Source organism: Stomoxys calcitrans, chromosome 5 (genome assembly GCF_963082655.1).
Source record: "Stomoxys calcitrans chromosome 5, idStoCalc2.1, whole genome shotgun sequence".
NCBI lineage: Eukaryota > Metazoa > Arthropoda > Insecta > Diptera > Muscidae > Stomoxys > Stomoxys calcitrans.
Genome location: NC_081556.1, coordinates 13,671,836 through 13,697,770, shown reverse-complemented (window position 1 = coordinate 13,697,770; position 25,935 = coordinate 13,671,836). Strand labels below are relative to the sequence as shown.

The following is a 25,935-nucleotide window of genomic DNA, read 5'->3' as shown; positions in this document are numbered from 1 at the left end:
AGATCGATTTCAATAAAAAAAAATGACTAAACGTCTTATCTTTAACCTTTTCCGACATCAAATCCAAACTCTCTTACCTCATAAGCACAATCGGTAATAATATAGTCACCCGGCAATACGACAGTTTCATTTTCCAATTGCCTGACTTGCTGATAGTTATAATCATAATTATCATCCTCAATAATCCTTGGCATTTCCTTGCCATCGCGTACATGTCTCAAAGTCATTTTGCGGCCAGCACGATGCGAATGCAGAGTACCGGAAATAATTTTGATACCATCTTCAGGGAACATCTGAAAGAGAAAAAATTACACAAAAACAATAAACAATTGAAATGAAGCAGTAATAAACCAGATTTGTTATGCTTGTTGTTCCACGACTTACCACATTCGAGCAGGAAGGACCGCAAATGCCAACATTACGATACAGCTTTTGGCCTGGTGGTATTAATTGGGTATCAGAAACCGAGACACCAGATATCATAACGCCAGCATCGTGTTTTCTCAAGTGTTTGCTGTAGTGAATACGAAAACCCGAATGGTCAGAGGCTGCAAGGGAAAGCAAGGAGAAAAAAGCAAATTATAAGAAACTGAAGCGCAAAACAACTTCCAGGCTTTGGGTTACCTTGCAAGGCATGAGGATTATCATAGTGTATTTCAAGCATGTAGTACTTGGCACCCGTTTTACCTCCCACCGGTATGCCAACATGGGGTGGCAAGAATTGACCTGTAACGCGATAGAGGGAAAATATATATATAAAAAAAAAAGTTTTTTAAAACAACCCTGCCATGATGAAAAAAGGCAAACAATTTGATTGTGTTTGCTTTGTTTGTGTGTTGTGTACCAACCTGTAGATCCAATTGACCATACGGCAACGGGTGTAATACAGGCATCCCAATCACGTGGGGTCAATAAATTACTGTTACACACAGCTCCACTGCTTTTTACCCATACATCCCATGAAGCGGGGTCGGAGCCAGGATATGATTTAGTAGAGCACTCGAACAATGTCATGTGGTGTACCAAAGGTTGCGAGGAGACACTGAAAATGAATAAAGACACAACAAAATGGGAGTTTAAAATGCAGAGGTCGTAAAGGAATTGGGTAAAGTGCTGGAAATAAAAATTGAGAAATTAAAAATGCCTTATGCGATGTTGGCACATTAGGCATCATTAATAATTTCATGAGGAAAAGGTGAAGAGAGAAAAAATTATAAGGCAAAAGCGATGAGAAGGATAATTGCAGCAAGCGGCAAAAATAGCTGTAACCTGGTCAAAGGGTGTCGACCGGAGCGGACGTGCTAACCTCTAAAGGCCAAAACACAGCTCAACATTATCACATACAGCTATCGCCGGCAATGCGACGGACATTATTGAGAAAAGTAAAACGAAATAAAAAGAAAAAAAAATATGTATAACATAATTGGGAAATTTACCCTGGTCCTTCGTTAGCTACAGATAAAACTTTTTGGTTAAGAGATACTCATTGCGAAAATATAACCAAATAAAATCCTATCCCTGGCCTTAAATATTTGTGAGTCGCTTCACCTACCAAGCGGGAGTTAGACCTGGACTATAGCTAACCATTAAGACAGATTCTTCAAAAAACACAGCTCAACATTACCACCACATTAGTCGGCAATGAGATTGACATTATTGAGAAAAGTAAAACGAAATAAAAAGAAACAAGTAAGAACGTGCTAAGTTCGGTCGGGCCGAATCTTATATACCCTCCACCATTGATCGCATTTGTCGAGTTCTATGCGCGGTATCTCTTTTTAGACAAACAAAGAATATTGAATAAGAACTGTTATGATATTGGAGCTACATCAAGTTATAGTCCGATTCGGACCATAAATGAATGCTGAACATTGCAGAAGTCATTGTGTAATATTTCAGTTCATTCGGATAAGAATTGCGCCTTGTAGGGGCTCAAGAGGCATAATCGAGAGATAGGTTTATATAGGAGCTGTATCAAGCTATTGATCGATTCAGACTATATTAGATACGTATGTTGAAGGTTATGAGAGAAGCCGTTGTACAAAATTTCAGCCAAATCAAATGAGAATTGCGCTCTCTAGAGGTTCAAGAAGTCAAGATCCCAGATCGGTTTATATGGCAGCTATATCAGGTTCTATACCGATTTACGCCATACTTAGCACAGTAATTGGAAGTCATAACAAAACACCTCATGCAAAATATCAGCCAAATCGGATGATAATTGCGTGCTCTATTGGCTCAAGAAGTCTAGATCCAAGATCGGTTTATATAACAGCTATATCAGGTTATGAACCGATTTGAATCGTACTTAGCACAGTTGTTGAGAGTGTTACCTAAACACTACGTGCAAAATTCAGTTAAATCGGACAAGAATTGCGACCTCTAGAGGCTCAAGAAGTCAAGACCCAATATCAGCTATATCAAAACCCGGACCGATTAAAATCATACTTAGCGTAGTTGTTGGAAGTGCTACCAAAACACTACGTGCAAAATTTCTATAAAATCGGACGAGAATTGCGGCCTCTAGGGGCTCAAGAATTCAAGACCCAAGATCGGTTTATATGGCAGCTATATTAAACTATGGACCGATGTAAACCATACTTAGCGTAGTTGTTGGAAGTGGTACCAAAACACTACGTGCAAAATTTCAATAAAATCGGATAAGAATTGCGCCTTCTAGAGGCTCAAGAAGTCAAGACTTAAGATCAATTTATATGGCAGCTATATCAAAACAAGGACTGATTGGGCCCATTAGCAATACCAACCAACCTACACTAATAAAAATTATTGGTGCAAAATTTCAAGCGGCTAGCCTTACTCCTTCGAAAGTTAGCGTGCTTTCGACAGACAGACGGACGGACGGATCGACTTACTTTATGGGGTCTCAGACGCATATTTCGAAGTGTTACAAACAGAATGACGAAATTAGTATACCCCATCCTGTGGTGGAGGGTATAAAAATATATATATATATATATCATAATTGGGGAAATTACCCCGATCTTTCGTTGGCCTGCCGGTAAAAACTATTTGGTAAAGAAATACACATTGGGAAAATATGAGCATAGTAAATCCTATGCCTGCCAAGACGTACTCATTGGAGGTATGCATTGAAATCGAGGGGGCTTTTAACAATTTGCGCATCGACGCACTGATTTAATCTTAAGACCAGTACCGGGTGGACCGGGTCCTTAGAGACTGGATAAACCTAGAATATATTGTGGCACGCCACAGGGGGGCATTTTATCGCCACTCCAATGGGAACCATAGGAAAAAGTTAAACAAAAGTTAAATTAGACGCAACTTTTACGTGGAGCTTAGGTTAGGTTGAAAAGAGGGTGGAGATATTATTCTGCCCCATGCCTCTATGGACATACACCTAAGCCAGTAATCGGCATTTTGTGCGCTCTAAAAACTAAAAAATAACCTCGAAAAAGAAAATTTTAAGTTAGGAATTCCGTGCTGCTTACAAAATCCTTAAATGTTTTCCATACCAATCCTCTAAGTTGGTTCATGTCTGGTATCGTGTCCCTTCCTAAATACCTGTGTTTGTTAGCCGTGAAGGACAGGTGGGGATAAGTTTACCTTACTACTGCGCTTCGCATTTTCTTCGTTGTCATTTCTTATAATGCGTCTTGACAATTTATCGGGCGAAAAGTTGATGTTGCGGGATTTGAAGAATGGTTACTGCAAATAGGCAAGAACTGCATGACTATGAAAAACTACTATTTTCGGTCATGGAATTATAGATTCTGACTTTGCTCTCTTTAGTTAAGAGCTATTGGCTTCAGAGTCATCATTGCTAAAATTACCTTTGTTATAGCTTTTTCATTTTCTGTTTATATTTTATAGACAAAAAAAAAACAATCTGGTATACTATACACGTACAACATCGAGTGTTGTTCATTTCCTATTAAAGCTTCTCTGTTCTTTATTGAATTGACATATTTTTTCACGTCATTCGGCATAACCGCAGGTTAATGCTCGCGCCAAACATTCTATGAGGCAAACTGAAATGTGTTTGCAATACACACATTTCATGGAACATAACGTTGAAGGCATGATCATATATTTGGAAATGTTATTAGACTGACAGGTGCTCCAACATAAAGTGGAAAAAGGCTACAGAATAAGGACACGGCAAAAAAAAAAAAAAAAACAAACACCCATGTATACACAAACTGTCAACAAATATGACATGGCACATCTGCTATGGAGTGCCGCAAAAATAAAATACATCAAACAATATTGGTGTTGGTGTGTGCAGAAATATCACTTATACAAACCTCTCTCTAGTCAGCAGTGCTTCATAGCCAATGATGTGATGTTTTTCTCCCAATGTAGGCGCTCTTATGATTTTACACCAATACAAAGTGTCCATGCTGGACTCTATGGTAACCTGTAACGAATTTTTTAAAGTGAATTAAGAAAAATTACATTGAATTATGTTGCCAGTTTTTTACTTACATTTTGAACGGTAACATCCCATTTTTGTATGTCAGGTTGACGTCTTGTCGTGGATGATGTGACATGACTTTTACGAAACATTGGGCCCAATAGATGTAGTGGTTTAAAACCTCGATTTTTGCCATGACCCTTTAAGTTGCCATGTATGGGATCCGTATCTCCAAAAGCCCACAATACTTTGATGGTGTCAGTCTAAGAGAATAAAAAAATATTGTTTATAAGAAAAAAAAATGTTAGGGTAAGATACTGGAATATTAAGTAAAGAAAGGCAGATACTATCATCATGATGGCGAATATTGCTTAACAAATTGAATGTTAAGTTGTAGATGGTTCTTTATCAATTTAACTTTAAGCACATAATGGAGCAATTAGATGGACATTATTGAGAAAAGTAAAACGAAATAAAAAGAAAAAATATGTATAACCAAATGGGGAAATTATACTTGCCCTACGAGGCCTTCGTTGGATTTAGTTATGAACCATTTGGTTAAGAGATACTCATTGGAAAAAAAATATGGCGCGGCACTACAATGCTATTGTAGGATTAAGTGATACTCATTTAGAAAAATATTTCTATGAAATGCGAAAGGGTTAAGACAATTGCATCTCTATAACAGAATTCCTCAAACATCAAGAAAATTGACAGAAATAAAATCGGCAGGGGGTGACTATGCATACCACATAGGTTGGGGTTCGGAACTCCGATTTCTGCAATGTTCATCGTCATCACGAGAAGATTAGCTAAGAGCTATAAGGTACATCTATAGGTTGCGGATAGGGGACTGCTTCGTATACGGAGCAGCTGTAACTGCAAATGATAAGCGACATTGAGTTGAGATTTTCAGTGAGAGGCCGGCCTGCACCGGCTCTTGCTTAAATACTGATGCTCGATACGAAAAGGCGAGTTATTGGCGCCTTTAAATAACCAATCGCCAAAACGTTCCTGCGGCGATCGGTCGCATGGACCGGAACAAACTTGCTCACCTATGGGAGCAAGTTTATTATTAGTTATCCCTATATGGGATTCTTATGAGCGCAGCCATGTGGCCTACAGCACAATGCCAGGTTATAACTCCCTAATAGAACTCAGTGATCTGTTACCACCATAGTGCAGAGGTAAGCATGTTCGTCTTTGACGCTAAACGCCTGGCTTCTAATCCTGGCGTGAACATCAGATAAGTGTTCGGCGGTTGTTATCCTTTCCTAATGTTGGTGAAATTTGTGAAGTTCTATGCCATGTAAAAACTTCTTCCCAAGCCACATTGTTCACTGTGCGTGAGGTGAATAATGAGCTGAATGTGATAGTCGATGGAGAAACGATTCCGACCATCAAGTGTCCAAAAATACTTGGTGTCCCTTTTGACAGTTCTTACAACATACTCCCTACATGCCGCAGCAATTTGCAATAAGGTTAAAAGTAGAAACAAGGTCCTCAAGTCACTTGCCGGCAGCACTTGAGAATCAGTCTCGGTGCCAGATAGTCTTAGACCTTCCTCAGTCTACTTGCCGCATCTTTACTAACGAGAATGGAACTATGACCTTACACGATCTCTTTCAGCATTTAATCACTATGCGGGATGCCCACTTCCAAACCGGCTCTGTACTGTTCCTCCCTTATACTATGTTCAGTAGTTCGGAAAATGCAAAATAGTCGAACGGTTCGTCTGCATTGAACAGCTGTTAATAGCCGGCAGCACCTTGGCCTCACAACCTCAATAGGCTGTATATTCAGTGGCACAGGATTCCAACGCAGACCATTCTTTGGACTTTCTGAAACTCCCTCCCACCACATTAGTACTGATCTCACAATGGTAGTGTACCTCCAATAAATCATCTTCGGGTTAACTTCCCACTTCCTACTTAAAATCCTCCTGGAGGGGTAGTAGGCACACAGCGCTTTTTTGCGGCCTTTTTCCCATATTTCTTTTTCACGACAATTACAAAGCAAGGGCTAGGCCTAGATATTTCGGCTTCATCCACAACTGCAGAGTGGTCCCATCATATCTGAAGCTAATGTAACGATGAGCTGAGAATCTTTTATCATCCAGGACTTCACAGATATATATGTTTTAGCTAATATTCTCGGATACACCCACTATCTCCCGTCCATTTCTGATAGTGAAGGTTGCTTATTTCGTTTATGACAAGTCTCTAGTGCGCAAGCTACAATTTATTCGAAGCTCTCCCCTTTCACTGAAATCCGAACTTCCCCATATCTGGTGATGTGTGAAGATGGGCAATGGGAAAATACTTTGTTGAATATCGTCCAGATTGGATAAAGACGATATTAAAAAAAAAGTGTAGAGGTCTATCAAAACACAGTGCCTCAAATTTATCAAAATCGAATGAGAAATGCTCCGTTTATAGGCTCAATACTCCATATCGAGAAATAGGTCTATATGGCAGCTATATCCATTCAAGAATAAGGTCTAGGGGTCTACCAGAATTCAAGTGCCAAATTTCATCGAAATCGGATGAAAAATGCTCCTTTTATATGCTAATTACAATATATCGGGAGATCGGTGTTTATGACAGCTATATCCAAATATGGTCCGATCTGGACCACATTTACCAGGAAGGAGTCTATCAGAACTCACTGTGCCAAATTTCATCGAAATCGGGTAATAAATGGATCTTTTATGGCCTTAATACCATATATGGGGAGATTGGGCGGTCGGTCTATAGGGCAGCTATATCCAAAAATAGTCCGATCTGAACTACACTTCAAAGAAATGGGTAGGGGTCTACCAGAAGTCCCTGTGCCAAATTTCATCGAAATTTGATGAAAAATTACCAATTTTTTGCCTCAAGACTTTAAGTCTGGAGATCGGTCTATATATCGGCTATATATAGCTAAGCTCCGACTTTATGAGATCATAAGGTCAGGCTTAAAGACAGAGAATAAAAAATCATAAAAAATGTTTGGAAAATGATTTTTTTACCAAAATATTTGAAAATTGATTGGGTATTTACCCAAAAAATACCCAAGCATTGGGTATTTCCCCGGTAGAAACCCATTTCTAGTGATATGCATTAGCATTATTACCCAAGCATCACCGCCGAAGCTGCATCAAACAGCAACTTTAGTGCCCCCATCGAATTTCGCTAATTGTCGATTTTCTTACGTATGGACTTAGTACAAGCCTCTGTAGCCTAATACAATATCGATTGTTGGCAAATATAATCGATCTTATTCAATTTATCGATTATCACTTGCTCAGCCGGTAGGGAATAATGAACAGTGAAACTCACCAGTCGCTTTGTAATTCTATATCAAATACCAAATTGAATTTTAAATCTCATGCACACTCTGGATCATTTCAAAGAGAACCAATCAAAATGTCTAAAATTAATGGTAGTTATTTGGCCAAAGAATTGAAAGCATTTCTCCAAGTGATTGAATTTCTTTTCCATTACTTCATTTCTTTATATTTTCGCTTAGCCTTAACATGTGTGGGTCAAAATGACATTTGCTCTCTGCGTATTCTGTGTACCATGACTCGTGATAAGAAACATGAGCTGGAAGAGGTGGACAAGTATGGCAATACAGCATTGCTAAAAGCATGTTACATGGGTAATTTAGAGGCGGTTATAACCCTTTTGCAATTTGGAGCAAATGTCAAGGCAGTTAATCATTATGGTGAGCAAAAGAGAACAAGAGGGCAATGGCAGTTTACTGCAACAAAATGTGCCTTTCATTTCTAGGACAAAATGCTTTGACATTGGCCACGTTTGCAGGCAACATTGATATAATCCGTGAATTGTTGCGTTATTGTACTTACAAGGATTTTAATAACAGTGCTCTAACTCCAGCGCTGTGCGTTGCCACTATGCATCAGAAATGGGCATTAATAACACTTTTCAAAGAACTAGAGGATCACAGCAGTGAGGATATACAGACAGTTCATGGTAAATGGCAGGCGATACCAAAGCTTTTTTCTTTCTAAATTTAGTTCTCCATGTTTTTATAGGTTTAAACTGTGATGACATTAGAGCGTTATTTAAACCACCTAAGCCGGTGCCTCAAAAACTTCATAAATCCATGCACTTGTAAATTCATGGCAATGTTGGGAATTGAAAAAACGTCTGACCATTATCTATACTACATGTCATGTGTTTTTTTGTGTGATTTAAAACTTTAATTGTGTAAAACTACCTATTTTTTATTTAAATAAAATTATTAATGCTTCCTTAATATGGTCTTTACTTACCCCCAATGGTATATCATAAGGATCACACGTCTCAATTGGACGATAAAATTCCACTTGCGTATGTGTGCCATTTTGAAAGCCATCCAAAACAATGTAATTTTGGGTATCATCTTGTATGGGGGCAGCATTGTGCTCAGTAAAAGAGCCATGGCAATCCTGAAAGAAATAAGAACGAAATGGATTGTAGTGTATATAAACTTTTTATTTGCAATGTATCAAATAGTCATAGGATCGATAATCGATTACCAAATGCCATCTCTGGCAACGGTACCTTTGTACAGTTTATATGACTCATGAAACGTTTCTTCATTGACTGTACGATTTCTTATTTCCTTTCTTTTATTCACCTTTTTTATTTATTTTTGGAGACATTTAGTTTTTCACTATATGTCTAGTAACGATTACATATTTCTGTTTGAACGATTATCGATTGACGTCAATAATCGTAACAAGTAAAAAAGTCATAAGTTCGGCCGGGCCGAATCTTGGGTACCTACCATGACGGATTCCGCTATATATAAAGCTTTTTTAACTCAGTTCGTATTTGAATTATTTTACAGCGATCAAATCGGGAATTGGTTGCGGCTGCTATGGTCTCAAGAAGTCATATCGGGGAATCGGCATTTGAGGGGACTATATCTGTTATATAAAACTTGAGGTGTGTTTGTTTGTTCCGAATAGACTAGAAAACGGCCGAACTGTAGGATGGTCTGGAAGGAATAATTGGCTAAAAATTTTTTGATATCGGAAGGGGGCGGACCCTCCCCTCCACCCTCCCCCACCAAAAAAAACCCCAAAAATAAAGGTAGTCCGATCAGGACAATATGGGATTCAAATGAAAGTTATTCGAGAGAAGAGTACCAACTAAATATTAAAAATTGGGTCCAGGTACCTAGGGAGCCGCCCCCACTCCGAAACCCCCTCAAATAGACATATTGAAGAATAACGACAATATAGGACTCAAATGAAACGTATAAGGAAGAAAATAACGAATATGGTCTGGAAGGGGCAATAGGCTATAGAATAGGTGGATATCGTAATGGGCGGACCTTTCCCCTTACCCTAAAAGCACCACCCAAAACTTAAAGGGGACCGTTTGGGCCAATATGGGACTCACACGAAAAGCACTGGGGAGAAGATTACGAATATGACATGGAAGGAGCAATAGGCTATAAAAATTTTTTGATATCGGAAGGGGGCGGACCCTCCCCCTTACCCCAAAAACACCACGTAAAAATAAAAGTGGACTGATGGGGACAATACGAGAGTCAAATGGAAGTTTATCGAGATTGGAGTACGAATTTGATATTAAAAATCAAAAAAGCAGCTATATCAAAACATGGACCGATATGGCCCATTTACAATCCCAATCGATCTACACTAATAAGAAGTATTTATGCAAAATTTCAAGCGGGTAGCTTTACTCCTTCGTAAGTTAGCGTGCTTTTAAAAGACAGACGGACGGACATGGCTCGATCGACTTATAATGTTATGACGATACTTCATGGGGTCCTAGACTAATATTTGGAGGAGTTACAAAGAGAATGACGAAATAAGTATACCCCCATCCTATGGTGTATAAAAACGTCTGAACCGATTGTCATGAAATGTTTATAGATGGTAGAACTTGACCCCCCGATGGACATATTGTACCCTACATTTTCATGTCCGAAGGGGGTGTCGAAATTGGTATGAAACTTTGGGGTCAAATAATCTGGGGGAACGCCCCACCCCAAACCCATTCAAACGGAAATGTTTGCCGACTGGGACAACATGGGTATCAAATGAAAGGTATTTGAGAGAAGAGTAATAAATTGTTATAAAAATTTGACCCCAAATTTCGGGGTGCCTGCCCCACCCCCTAAAAACCGCCCAAATAGGACATGTTTGCCAATTGGGGCAATATGGGTTTCAAATAAAAGGTAATTGAAAGTAGAATACGAAACTTATATAAAAATTTGGGGCCAAGACTCAGGGGGGAACACCCCACCCCAAAAACCACCTCCAAACGGAGCTGGTAAATTATCTATAATCGCAACATTCGATATTTATAATGTCGATACTATCGTTAATTTCCCACAACCAATATTTCAAATTCAATTGAGAAGTAAAAATCAGGAGATCGATTTATATAGAAGCAATTTCAATGCTCTGACCAAATAAAATCAAATTTAATAAAGTCAGTTATAAATCATGAGAGAAATTATTGTACCAAATTTTAGCCCAATTAGCCTCTATAGGCGCTGTGTATCTTCAAGCATACATTCAGTGTCGGATCGCTTATTTTTGTGAAATTTTGAAAAAAAAAAATTTACTTTGCCGATATCGATAGGAAAAATATCAATCGATATTCAGACAAAAAATAAAATATCGATTATGCCATTGTTTTGTCAGCTCTTTACCACCATCATAGTAAGGTGTATACTTAATTATTCAATCCTTTTATAAAACTTCAAAATATTGATTTAAAATCCTGTCTTCTTTCTTTTCTTTTCATATAGGCTCAAAGTAACGTAACACATGCTTGGGATCAAGTAACTTTTGCAACGTATCGTGTTGGAATCAAGCGAACAGGTACGAATATTACATTAATATATATATGGATATGTAGAAAAATCGAATTTTAGGAGAGAGGTACGAATCTGTCACCTCAATTTGACCCAAGTGTTGTTTGTGGTCGCCCACATGATTCCAACTTAAATTTAAAAACAACTAACTTTAGAAAATTTTAACCAAGTGGACAAGTAGCCACAACGGGGGCCAATATGAGAATAAAATGAAAGGTAATGGCCGCTTCACAACCTCAAGCCCACAACAAGTGGGTAGCGGCCTAATAACACGGAACTGGGTGAACACCATTCCCAGCAGAAGAGATGGCAAACCATCGATAATCGCAACATTTGAAATTTCTAATAACAAATATCGATAGTATTGATACTATCTTTAATTTCCCATCACCAATATTTCAAATGAAAATGAGGGGTAAACATCAGGAGATCGATTTATATAGAAGCAATATCAATGCACGGACCAAATAAAACCTAATTTTATAAAGTCAGTTGGAAGTCATAAGAGAAAAAATTTTAAAAACTTTTAGAAATTATTGTACAAAAATTGCGCTCTCTATAGGCCCAATGTATCTTAAAGGCTACATTTAGTGTCGGATCGCTTATTATACCCACCACCATAGGATGGGGGTATATTAACCTAGTCATTCCGTTTGTAACACCTCGATAATGATCTAGGAACCCATAAAGTAAATATATTCTTGATCGTTTCGACATTCTGAGTCGATCTAGCCATGCGCTGTCTGTCTGTCGAAATCACGATGCCGATCGAACGCGTAAAGGTAGGAGCTTGAAATTTTGCACAGATACTTAATGTTAATGTAGGTCATTGGGGATTGCAAATGGGCCATATCGGTTAAGATTTTTATATAGCTCCCATATAAACTGATCTCCCGGTTTGACTTCTTGAGCCCCTGGAAGCCGCAATTTATGTCCGATTTGGCTCAAATTTTGCACATAGTGTTCTGGTTTGACTTCCAACGATTGTGTCAAGTACGGTCCAAATCAGTCTATAACCTGATGTAGCTCCCATATAAACCGATCTGCCTATTTGACTTCTTGAGCCCCTGGAAGCCCCAGTTTTCATCCGATTTGGCTGACATTTTGCATGCGGTGTTCTGTTATGACTTCCAACAACTGTTTTAAGTACGGTCTGAATCGGTCAAAGACCTGATATCGGTTAATTTTTGCTGGTTTGACAGAAGTTTGGTATGTATTTAGAATAAAATTATGCCCCTCGACTAAATTTATTTTGTGTACATTCTTAGCAGAATCCATGTTGGTGGGTTCCCAAGATTCGGCCAGTCCGTATTTAGCACGCTTTCATTTGTTTTTGTTCAATTTTGCAAAAAAAAATTAACATTGCCGATAGTATCGATAGGAAAAATGTCAATCGATATTCAGACAAAAATAAAATATCAATAGTATCGATAGTGCCAGCTCTAAAGCAGTAGTCATATCGGGACTTCAGTTTACATCGGATTGAACTATTTGATTTATATATTGGAGGCCACCGTAGCGCAGAGGTTAGCATGTCCGCCTATGACGCTGAACGCCTGGGTTCGAATCCTGGCGAGACCAACAGAAAAAAATTTCAACGGTGGTTTTCCCCTCCTAAAGCTGGCAACATTTCTGAAGTACTGTGCCATGTAAAACTTCTCTCCAAAGAGGAGAACGGCACGCCGTTCGGACTCGGCTATAAAATGGAGGCCCCTTATCATTGCGCTTAAAACTTGAATCGGACTGCACACATTGATATATGAGAAGTTTGCCCCTGTTCCTTAGTGGAATGTTCATGGGCAAAATTTGCAATTGGGTCTACTAGATTTGAGTTGTGGACCTTTGGAAGTCGGATTATATTTCTTCACAATAATTGAATTTAAATTGTGTAAACTTTTCACCGAATCCATGGTGATGGGCTTCCAAGACTCAGCCTAACTTAATAACTTTCTCTTTGTTATACCCACCACAGAAGGATGGGGTATATTCATTTTGTCATTCCTTTTGCAACACATCGAAAAATCCATTTCCGACCCATAAAGCATATATGATCGTCGAAAAAATCTAAGACGATCTCGCCATGTCCGTCAGTCTGTTGAAATCGCGCTTCAGTCTTTAAAAATAGAGTTAATGAGCTGAAAATTTGCGCAGATTCTTTTTTTTTTTCCTTAGGCAGGTTATGTTCAAAGATGGGCTATGTCAGAATATATCTTGATATAGCCCCCATATAGACCGATCTGCCGATTTAAGGTCTTAGGCCCTTATAAGCCTCATTTATTATCCGAACTTGCTGAAATTTGGGTCTGTGAGTTTTGTTAGAAATCTCAACATCTTTGTTCAATACGGCCCGGATCGGTCCAGATTTTGATATAGCTGCCATATAGACCGATCTCTACATTTAAGCTCTTGGGCCCATAAAAGACGCATTTATTATCCGATTTAGCTGAAATTTGACACAGTGATTTATATAAGGCTTTTCGATATCCGTGTCCTATATGGTTCAAATTGGAGCATATTTGGATATAGCCGCTAAGGGTGCATAAATACTGCATTTTTCACCGGATTATGACGAAAGGTGCTTTACATATATACTCGAGGTGGTGGGTATCCAAAGTTCGGCCTGGCCCAATTAACGCCTTTTTATTCATTTCATTAAAATTCACAATTAAGATCAATGTCAACGCTTCTTCAGCTTTGAAAAAATCGCTTGTTGGTTTAGCAAAGTGAAATATTTATCTTGTTTTTATAACTTCGTCTGCATCATTCCAACGAAGGTAGACAAAAAGAAAAATTCATCATGGCAGAGATCTAGAATTCCCACATGCTTAGGAGACACATTTATTTATATACGAAGCGTGTTTGACAAAAGTATCTCTCGGTCTTTCGAATGCTTTGTTTGGTTTTTTTTTCCTTGGCCATTGTTGGTGTGGGACAATAAAACCATAATTCAAAATGTCACTTGATGAGACATGTGAAAAGTAATAAAAAAATTGTCCAAACACCCAAAGCGGTAATAAAGAGAAGAAGAACGGCGAGAGAGCAGAGTACATACGACATAGGACATGTGGTATAGCTTACAGCTAAGGTCCAACTTGTATGTTTGCTCTTCTAAAGTGTGAGGGCGACAAAAAGAAATAAGCTTGGTTTTTCTGAAATTAAAATAAAACAAAAGAAAAAACAAAGACCGAAACAGTTACAAAGTACCCATGAAGTATTATAAAGCACTTTCATGAGGACGTCATACATAATCAACGCATTATGTGAACAGAATTAATTTAATGGATTTGCACATGAAAGTAAGTAAGTCAGTCAGTCAGTTTTGGAATATAGTAGGTATGATATATTGTAGCAGCATGCAAGAGCTTGCCTTTGTTTGAATTGCAGCAAGTTAAAACTGTAAATGATTTATTGTAGCACCCATTACCAGTGTATCTCAAACTACAACGTAATGATGGGAACAAATCAGCGGTGAATCATGCAGCATATGCATGGGCTGACGTCAGTAGAAGTTGAATCGCACAGTGGGATAGAAACTAAAAAAAAAACTATATATAGTATAGAATATAGTAGGTGTATTGTACCAGCATGCATGTGTTTCCCTTTGTTTGAATCGCACCAATTAAAAACTGTAAATAATTTATTGTACTACCCATTACCAGTGTATTTCAAACTACAATATAATGATGGCAACAAATCAGCGTTGAAATATGCAGCATATGCATGGGCTGACGTCAATAGAAGTTGAGTCGCACCGTGGTATAGAAACGAAGAAAAAAAAACTAGTAAAAAATATCACATTTGAGAACGGATGGAGATAACACCTCAAAATTGTAAAAGATTTGTTTTTAAGGGTAATAGTAGAGAGATTGACCGAGAAAAACCCGAAAGCAGGAGTAAAACGAATGAGACAAATCAGCGCGAGCCGAACAAAGAAAACAAAAACACCACGACCCGAAGCAAAGCACATGTGTTGGCTGGTTAGATGGTTTTTTGTCTTGCTTATGGATATATTGTTGTTGTTGTTATATGTTGGCTCGCAAAGTGTGCCTTTCAACAACAAATTTGTTCTTTGGGTCGTTGAGATTCAAAATAAATTGTTGCAGGAAAATTAACAAATTTCGTAGTTGTTTATTCGACCAAAGTTGTTGTTTTTTAAAATTATTTTTATCTGTGCAAGGATCAGAATACGTCACTCAGGAGATCAGGCGACGCTATGACAATGTCTGGCAAGCTACTTCACCTCCTCGTAATGCTAGTAGGAGCGACCTCCCTGTGAGGCATTTGTGAAGTTTTATGGTCAAGTAATCAAATCGGGATATAGGTTTTTGTAGAAGCTATATCTGGAGGCCACCGTTGCGAACAGGTTAGCATGTCCGCCCATGAAGCTGAACGCATGAGTTCAAATCCTGGCGAGTCTATCAAAAAAACAAGTAAAATGGTGCTAAGTTCGGCCGGGCCGAATCTTTGGAACCCTCCACCATGGATTCTACTAAAAATTGATGCAAGATTAATTTAGTTGAAGGGCATAATTTTATTCAACATACCCAAATTCTGTCAATGCTCCGGTTTACATAGGAGCTATGTAAGGTTTTAGACTGATTTGAGCCGAATTGAGTACAATTGTTGGAAGTTGAAACAGAACACTACATGCAAAATTTCAGCCAAATCGGAAAAAAATTGTGGCATGTAAAGGCTTAAGAAGTCAAATCGGGAGATCGGTTTATATGGGAGCTATATCAAGTTACAGACCGATTTGGACCGTAGGTTGGAAGTCGTAACAGAACACTACATGCAAAATTTCAGCCAAATCGGACAAAAATTGTGGCTTGTAAAGGCTTAAGAAGTCAAATCGGGAGATCGGTTTATATGGGAGCTATATCAGGTTACAGACCGATTTGGACCTTACTTGGCTTGCTGAAAGTAATAACAAAACACTTTATGCTAAATTTTAGCCAAATCAAACAAAAATTGCGGCTTATAAGGGCTCAAGAAGCCAAATCGGCAGATCGGTTAATATGGGAGCTATATCAGGTTATAGACCGATTCGGACCTTATTTGCCACAATTGTTGAAAGTAATAACAAAACACTTTATGCTAAATTTTAACCAAATCAAACAAAAATTGCGGCTTACAAGGGCTCAAGAAGCCAAATCGGCAGATCGGTTAATATGGGAGCTATATCAGGTTATAGACCGATTCGGACCGTACTTGGCACAGCTGTGGGAGGCCTTAACGGAACATTATGTGCAAAATTTTAACCAAATCGGACTAAAAATTGCGGCTCCAGGGGCTTAAGAAGTCAAATCGGCAGATCGGTTAATATGGGAGCTATATCAGGTTATAGACCGATTCGGACCGTATTTGGCACAGGTGTGGAAAGTTTTAACAGAACATTATGTGCAAAATTTTAACCAAATCGGACTAAAAATTGCGGCTCCAGGGGCTTAAGAAGTCAAATCTGGAGATCGGTTTATATGGGAGCTATATCCAAATCTGAACCGATATGGCCCATTTGCAATCTCCAACGACCTACATCAATAAGAAGAAACTGTGCAAAATTTCAAGTGGCTAGCTTTACGCGTTCGACCGCTATCTTGATTTCGATGGGTTGCCCAAAAAGTAATTGCGGATTTTTTAAAAGAAAGTAAATGCATTTTTAATAAAACTTAGAATGAACTTTAGTCAAATATACTTTTTTTACACTTTTTTTCTAAAGCAAGCTAAAAGTAACAGCTGATAACTGACAGAAGAAAGAATGCAATTACAGAGTCACAAGCTGTGAAAAAATTTGTCGACGCCGACTATATGAAAAATCCGCAATTACTTTTTGGGCAACCCAATATATACGTTATGGGGACTTAGACGAAAATTTCAGTGGTAGTTATAGCCATGTAAAAACTTCCCCCCAAAGAGGTGTCACACTGCGGCACATAGTGCGGAGTCGGCTATAAAGAGGAGGCCCCTTATCACTGAGCTTAAACTATTGGGTTGCCCAAAAAGTAATTGCGGATTTTTTAAACGAAAGTAAATGCATTTTTAATAAAACTTAGAATGAACTTTAATCAAATATATACTTTTTTTACACTTTTTTTCTAAAGCAAGCTAAAAGTAACAGCTGATAACTGACAGAAGAAAGAATGCAATTACAGAGTCATAAGCTGCGAAAAAATTTGTCAGCGCCGACTATATGAAGAATCCGCAATTACTTTTTGGGCAACTCAATAAACCGTACTGCACTGAAAAGTTTGTTTCTGTTCCTTACTGGAATATTCATGGGCATAATTTGCATTTGCATATCTGGTTTGAAACGGTATTTGACAAGGATGTTGGAAATCATTACAGATGTCAAATTGTTTAAGAATTTAGTCCTCCAGAAGTTAGACTTTTAATGTAACAAACGAAGTTTTCCCAAAAAGGCCCACCCGATTATTAACATCCTTCAAGTTTTGTCTCATTTGGCATTATACCGCGATATACCGCGGCAATGTGTGAAAACTGTTATCAACAAAATTTTGCCACAAATTGTGTGTATGGAATTTTTATTCATTTTTTTTTTTAAATAAGAACAAAAACTTCAAGGCACATCCTTGGAAGAGTGATGAATGTATAGTATCAGCTTCAATGTGTCCCTACATACACGTTGTAAAGTCTGCCATCCTTTATGATGATGGGTTTGCTTTTGCCCAAACCTGCAAAGAAGCCTAAACACCTTTCAAATGTAATCACATTAAATAATGACAAGCTTTTGTTTTTGTTTCAACGCCTTGCAAATGGTGTCTCATTCGCATTCACCAAAGTGAAGGTTTAACAGGCTTTCATCACACTGTTTATTTTAAAATATCTCAAAATAGCATTTACTCTGAGTAAGCGTGATTTATAAAACCAACAGGAGGAGGGTGGTGGAGGTGATGGTGGTGGCAGGCTATGTAAAATTTTTCATTAGAAAATGAATTTAAACTGAAGCTCTGATTCAATATAGACGACATGTAGGTGTTTTTGAAAAATTTCCCCTGAAAATGTTGTGTGAAAAGACTTTTACCTAAAGCCAAGGACAAAGCCTAATGTCATTGATTTTATTTTTGTCAAAACGAATGATGGCTGTGCTATCAAATATCAATTCAATGGTATAACAAAGCGAAAGCAGTGATTGAGTGAGAAGGTATCATTTTAACAAAAATCAAATTATTGTGAACTTTTATACAGAACTCTTGGTTTTATGCCTCCAACACACAACAGTATTTAATTTTTTGTTGTTGTAAAATCCAATTTTAAATGTATTATTCTCCATTGTATTTGGTTTGGTATTGATATGAATGTATGGTGGTGGGCTTTTACTTTCAATACCTTAAAATGTTATGATAAAATAAAACACTTTTTATGTTCTATTGATATTCATGGTTCTTCACTTGAGGATTACGGCCATTACTTCTTGTTTTCTTTCGAAAAATTTTCACTGCAAAATTACAAAGCCCCTTGAGTGGGTATCAGTTTAATGAGTCGTCAATGGCAGTTTTATGGTCAAATTGTGTAAAAGCCTTGTCAATGACATTTTTTTAGCTTAAATGGTAAAAACAGTCATGATTTTTCATAGCAGATTTACGGAAATGAGTTTTTATGGCTGTACGAAGGCCAATTTATAACGAAATTTATTTTTAACTTTTTTAAGGAAGCTGCACATGCCAAAATAAAAGAGTAGAAAGGACCTCCATTCGAATACACAAATAAATGGTAGTGGTACTTGCAAAACAAAAGGTGGCAAGGACCCTTGGACATTGTAATTGCCAAAAACCCTTCAGATGTCACAACAAGATAAAACGTCAACAAGCAATAAATACCAATAATTTTTCCAATTGGGATTGACAGCCGGTTTTATGTACCGAATTGACCCGATGAATTCCTTCATTGGCAAGGGCTGTCGCCTCAGTGTTCCACATACTGCTACAACAACAACAACAACGAATAATTTAAGTTCGGCCGTTCGAAATCTTTTATTCGATCCTCCATGGATCGCACTATTCAAGTTTTTTGAACCATATTTTCCAAATCGGTCTATAACCTGAAATAGCTCTCATATAAACCGATCTCCTGTTTCGACTTCTTGAGTCCCTGGAAGCCGCAAATTTTGTCCGATTCCGATCCGTCTCCAACTCCTCTTCCAAATCTTCCGTCTCCGTCTCCAACTCCACTTCCAATTCCTCCGTCTCCAACACCTCAGTCTCCAACACCTCAGTCTCCAACACCTCAGTCTTCAACACTTCCGTCTCCAACAACTCCGTCTTCAACTTCTTTGTCTTCAACTTCTTCCTCTCCAACTTCTACCTTTCCAACTCCTATATCTCCAACTCCTCCGTCTCTAACTCACTCGTTTCCAAACCATCCATTTTCAACACTCTGTCCCCATCTTCATCTCCTCCGACTAAACTCTTCCGTCTCCATCCTCTAAATCTCGCATTCCTTCTTCTCCAACCTTTAAATCTCGCAATCATCCGTCTCTCACTTCTTCGTCTCTCACTCCTCAGTCTCCCACTTCTCCGTCTTCCACTTCTCCGTCTTCCACTTCTCCGTCTTCCACTTCTCCGTCTTCCACTTTTCCGCCTCCCACTTTTCCGCCTCCCACTTCTCCGTCTCCCACTTCTCCGTCTCCCACTTCTGCGTCTCCCACTTCTCCGTCTCCCACTTCTCCGTCTCCCACTTCTCCGTCTCCCATTTCTCCGTCTCCCACTTCTCCGTCTCCCACTTCTCCGTCTCCCACTTCTCCGTCTCCCACTTCTCCGTCTCCCACTTCTCCGTCTCCCACTTCTCCGTCTCCCACTTCTCCGTCTCCCACTTCTCCGTCTCCCACTTCTCCGTCTCCCACTTCTCCGTCTCCCACTTCTCCGTCTCCCACTTCTCCGTCTCCCACTTCTCCGTCTCCCACTTCTCCGTCTCCAACTTCTCCGTCCCCCACTTTTCCGTCTTCCACTCCTCAATCTCCCACTCCTCCGTCTCCCACTTCTCCGTCTCCAACTTCTCCGTCCCCCACTTTTCCGTCTTCCACTCCTCAATCTCCCACTCCTCCGTCTCCCATTCTTCCGTCTCCCATTCTTCCGTCTCACATTCCTCCGCCTCCCCCTCCTCCGTCTCCCACAAAACTATCTCAAACTCTTCCGTTTCAAAATTCTCCATTTCCAACTGCTCCGTGTACCATTTCTACATCTCCCGTTCCTACATCTCCCACTCCTACATCTCCCACTCTTACATCTCCCACTCCTACATCTCCCACTCCTACATCTCTCACTCCTACATCTCCCACTCCTACATCTCCCACTCCTACATCTCCTACTCCTACATCTCCCACTCCTACTTCTCTCACTTCTACATCTCCCACTCCTACCACTTCTCCGTCTCCCACTCATCTATCTCTAACTCTTCTGTTTTTAATCCCTCCATTTCCAACAATTTCGTCAACAACACCTCCATCACCAACTCCCTCTTCTCCGTCTTCCACTCCTCCGTCTCCCACTTATCCATCTTCTACTTCTCCGTCTCCCACTTCTCCGTCTCTCACTTCTCCGTCCCCCACTTTTCCGTCTTCCACTTCTCAATCTCCCACTCGTCCGTCCCCCATTCCTCCGTCTCCCATTCCTCCGCCTCCCCCTCCTCCGTCTCGTCCATCTTCCACTTCTCCGTCTCCCACAGAATTATCTCAAACTCTTCCTTTCTAAATTCTCCATTTCCAACTGCTCCGTGTACAATTCCTACATCTCCCGCTCCTACATCTCCCACTCCTACAACTCTCACTCCTACAACTCTCACTCCTACATATCCCGCTCCTACATCTCCTACTCCTACATCTCTCACTCCTACATCTCTCACTCCTACATCTCCCACTCCTACCACTTCTCCGTCTCCCACTCATCTATCTCTAACTCTTCTGTTTTTAATTCCTCCATTTCCAACAACCTCGTCAACAACACCTCCATCACCAACTCCCCCTTCTCCGTTTTCCACTCCTCCGTCTCCCACTATTCCATCTCCCACACCTCAATCTCCCACTCCTCCATCTCCCACTCCACCATCGTCCACTCCTCCATTTCGCAATCTGACTTCTCCGTCTCCCACTCATCCATCTCTAACTCTTCTGACTCTAACTCCTCCATTTCAAACAACTGCGTCAACCACATCTCCTTCATCTCCAACTCGCCCGTATAGAATTCCTCCGTCTCCATCTCTTTCATCTGCAAATTCTCTGCCTCCAACTTCTCCGTTTTCAAATTCTCCTTCCCCAACCCAGTACGGCTACAATGAACTCTCGTTGAAATGACCACTCAAGACTCCTATCAGCAATCCGAAATGATCAGCTCCATAATAAGTAACCTTCTCTAACTTGCAACGCACAGCATCAACCAATGCCTTATACACGCGGTCATCGATGAAAGCGTCCAAACTATCAAGAGGATGGCACAGGGGATGGTTTACCGATTAATTTCTAAACAACTCTTCGGCAGCATCAGGCCTTCAGTGCCGCCTGACATTCCACGTATATCGTAACAGTTAATCAGGCAGCCACTGCTGCATCGACATTTTTTTCAATGTCTTCAGCGAAAAGACCTTGCAGCCGTCCAGAAGTCTATATGATCTATCCAATTGTGAACCAGCAGTGTATGCAGAAGATGACGGAATAAAAGGCATACCGCACACCAGACATCCCCTTCCATGAAATTAAAGTTCAACGAACTCCCCCTTTTAAAGATCCATACCGTCCATCCAAATCGGTCCATAACCTGATATAGCTGCCTTATAAAACGCTCTTGGTTCTTGACTTTTTGAGCCTTTGGAGGAAGCAATATTCAACCGATTTGGCTGAATTTTTGTATTGTTTTGCTATGACTTTCAGCAACTACGTCATGTACGGTCCAAATAGGCCCATTACTTGATATGGCTGCCAAATAAAATAATTTTGGATCTTGACTTGTTGAGCCTCTAGAGGACGCAATTTTTATTCGATTTGTCTAAGTTTTCGCATGAGGTGTTCCGTTCTGACTTCTAAAAGTTTCAGTAAATCGAATGAACCTTCTAGAAACTCAAGAAGTCAAATCTGAAGATCGATTTATATGACAGCTATTGGGTTGCCCAAAAAGTAATAGCAGATTTTTCGGTCGGCCAAATGAAGTTGATGATGACCAAATCAAAGCATTAATCGAATTGGATTGTCATGTAACTTAGCGTGAGATAGGCGAGAAGTTAAATATACCGAAATCAACCGTTCATTATCACATAAAAAGTCTTGGACTGGTGAAAAAGCTTGATACTTTGATAAGCTTGGGTACCACATGTATTGAAAGAAATTCATTTAACAAACCGAATCAACGCTTGTGATATGCACCTTAAACGCAATGAATTCGATCCGTTTTTGAAACGAATCATAACTGGAGATGAAAAATGGATTGTTTACAACAACGTTAGTCGAAAACGATTATGGTCCAAGCATGGTGAACCAGCTCAAACCACTTCAAAGGCTGATATCCATTAAAAGAAGGTTATGCTGTCTGTTTGGTGGGATTGGAAGGGTGTGGTATATTTTGAGCTGCTTCCAAGGAACCAAACGATTAATTCGGATGTTTACTGTCAACAATTGGACAAATTGAATACAGCCATCAAGGAGAAGCGACCAGAATTGGTCAATCGTAAAGGTGTCATATTCCACCAGGACAACGCTAGACCGCACACATCTTTGGTCACTCGCCAAAAACTGAGTGAGCTTGGCTGGGAACTTTTGATGCATCCACCATATAGCCCTGACCTTGAACCATCAGACTACCATTTATTTCGATCTTTGCAGAACTCCTTAAATGCTAAAACTTTCGGCAATGATGAGGCTATAAAATCGCACTTGGTTCAGTTTCTTGCAGATAAAGGCCAGAAGTTCTATGAGCGTGGAATACTAAATTTGCCAGGAAGATGGCAAAAGGTTATCGAACAAAATGGCAATTATATACAATATTTGATTAAAGTTCATTCTAAGTTTTATTAAAAATGCATTTACTTTCTTTTAAAAAATCCGCAATTACTTTTTGGGCAACCCAATATATTAGGTTATGAACCGATATAGACCACACTGGAAATCAAAACAAATCACCTCGTGCAAAATTTCAACCTATTCGGATTCGAATTGCAATCTCAAGAGGCTCAAGAAGTCAAGATCCGAGATCGGTTTATATGACAGCTAAATCAGATTATGAAGCGATTTGAAACATTTAAACCAATCGCCCGATTAGACTTCTTGAGCCTCTAGGCGATCCATGGTGGAGGTTATATAAGATTCGGCTCAGTCAAATATAACGCGCTTTAACTTGTTTTCATTATCCTTGCCCATCTTTTAATACCTCTACCGATACTTTAGTCCTCACACCCTTAATGTTAATGTATTTTATTTAATTATCCTATACATGTATGTTCAGTCAACGATATAGCGGCTGTAATTAAAAATAAACTTTCAATAATTAACTGACGATAGTACTTTATTATTGTAATTGTTGACATTTTCAATTTCACGCCAAGTCCCAGGAATGGGTAGCACCCATCCTGTGTAATAATGATGGCATAAAAATGAGGAAGGCCGCAAGTTGTAGGAAGTCATCACTACTTAAGTAGATTAATTTCAAATTACCCAACATTTTCTCTACTCAGAACGAAACAAAATGAAGTTGGTTCATTGATTTTGCGGGTTAAGAAATATTGAAGACACGAAACACATTTGGCATAACAATCGTCAAACATTAGCGTCGTGAGAAACCTAAGTGGTTTCTGATAAGATATAATAAAAGGGGTTGCAATTGATGCGTTACATTGTCGGTCTGTCGGTCTGTTCGTACAGAAGCTTTTCAAAATAAATCAAAATTAAATAAAACGCACTCCAATGTATCCACTTTGTAGAAAAAACCAAAGTAATGGATGTTACAAATTGAGTTTAATGTTTGAATATCCTTTCAAATACACAACTAAAAGGGTAAAGTAAGCTCTGGGGAATATGCACAATGCTTAAAACGATTGTATTATACATATGAAGCTGATAAATTTTAAGCAGTGGTTATCTCTTCACTAATGCTGGCAACATTTGAGAGCTATTCAGCCATGTCAAACTTCTACGCTAAGTAATGAGGAACCTTTCGGATATACCTATAAAAAGGATGTTTCTTATTATTGAACTTAAACGAGCATAAAGCAGCAGTACTAGTTGTTCCTTAATGGAATGTTCCATGGGAAAATTTACATTTATATGAAACACAGCCAATTATTCCCAACATTCCTTAACTATCAGCTGCAATCCAAAAAATGTTTGTAGTCCTAATTGTCATTTCGAAACCCCAACTTTTAATTTCTTGAAAGCGTTAATTTAAAGTCCCAATGGAGAATTTTAGGCAAACACTTAAAATTTGCCTTCATTTCCAGGCAAAACACTTCATTTGCCCAAACTGGTGTTAATTGTTTGAACTTTTTGCCTTCTAAGGGTGTGAGCGTTGAGATGCCATACAAACAAATGCAAAATGTAAGTTTTCCCATCTTAAAATTGCTCTTTTTGTGGGAGGAGATGGTGGGCGTTGTTGATGGCAAAGAAACCAAGAAAAGGTTGAAATAAAAACTTGTTTCCTTCGCATTTGCTTTTAGAAAGCAATAACCAAAGTTGTATCCTTCCTTCTTCGTGCCAACGGAAGGAAGGATGCTGGCTCCAAGGTAAGGGGTTATACTTTATTTATTTTTTTGGGGAAATAGACAAAAAACAAAAACCAAAAGTTCACTCAAGCACATAAATTAAATATCAAAGATTAGAAACTGCAAAAATTTATTTAAGGCTTCGACATTTAAAAGGCAAATGTAGTTTGCCACTTTCTTTAGCCCCGGCAATTGGCTGAAGTTTTATCTTTCCTTCTGTACATTATTTGTAGCCAACAAGGATGCCTTCCTTAGCTTTGTGAATGGAGCAGGAATTGAATTGTATTCCAATGTTTGCAAAGTAAATGTTTTTAAGCAAGGGCTCACACAACTCTTCCTTTCATTACTTTTTTCTTCTTCTTGTGACTCAACACCAACAACAGTTTCAAGAGGCAATTAAATGTTTAAACATTTTACAAAGTTCAAAAGACAAAGTAGGCAATAAATAAACTTAATTCTTGGGTTCCTTAACAACTTGCAGAGTTGGCCAGTTTAAATAGCTTCGATAATGTGTAAGAGTGGGTTAAATTGGCTTAAAATATCAACGAATTCTAATACGAGTTGTTATCACTTTGTTTTTGACTGCAATTAGAGTCGCCAAGCAATCCCTTTGAGACATAATTGGGATTCAAACTGGTTCAACTGTCTAGAAAATTCGGAAAAGAATTTAAAAGTGTAGTTGACCAAGAAGTCAAATCGAAATGGTGGATTGGCATATGGCAAATGAGCCAAATTTCCTCCCAATCATGATATCCGTTTATACATTAGCTGCGACAGGTAAGGAGGCAATTTGAATCATACCTGGCATGGTTATTGATACACATAATAGAGCTTAATTTTGTACAAGGTATTTGGTGTTGTCAGTTTGTTTGCAACACGTCGAAATTTTGATCTGACGCACTACAGAGAAAAGGGTACTAAAATTCTTTTCCGAGGAAAAGTGTACTAAAACCCTTTTGCGAGGAAAAGTGTACTAAAACCCTTTTCCAAGGAAAAGT

At 39.0% G+C, this 25,935-nt stretch overlaps 2 protein-coding genes across 2 annotated transcripts in view; one reads left to right on the top strand and one right to left on the bottom strand.

Moving 5' to 3' along the window:
• Nucleotides 1-25,935, bottom strand: part of LOC106090136 (MOXD1 homolog 1) — a 76,850-nt gene that overhangs the window by 4,595 nt on the left and 46,320 nt on the right. Inside the window, exons 2-8 of the mRNA XM_013256227.2 lie at nt 8,679-8,834; nt 4,468-4,659; nt 4,287-4,399; nt 849-1,042; nt 625-726; nt 385-548; nt 78-293 (exon numbers count right to left, since the gene is read on the bottom strand). Of these exons, the coding sequence (XP_013111681.2) occupies nt 78-293; nt 385-548; nt 625-726; nt 849-1,042; nt 4,287-4,399; nt 4,468-4,659; nt 8,679-8,834 (1,137 nt within the window). The remainder of the gene's footprint in view (nt 1-77; nt 294-384; nt 549-624; nt 727-848; nt 1,043-4,286; nt 4,400-4,467; nt 4,660-8,678; nt 8,835-25,935) is intronic.
• LOC106090137 (DNA replication inhibitor plutonium) lies at nt 7,715-8,662 on the top strand. Its single transcript, XM_013256228.2, has 4 exons — nt 7,715-7,822; nt 7,910-8,107; nt 8,173-8,376; nt 8,439-8,662. The coding sequence occupies exons 1-4, from the start codon at nt 7,807-7,809 to the stop codon at nt 8,519-8,521; spliced, it is 501 nt and encodes a 166-aa protein (XP_013111682.2). The 5' UTR covers nt 7,715-7,806; the 3' UTR covers nt 8,522-8,662.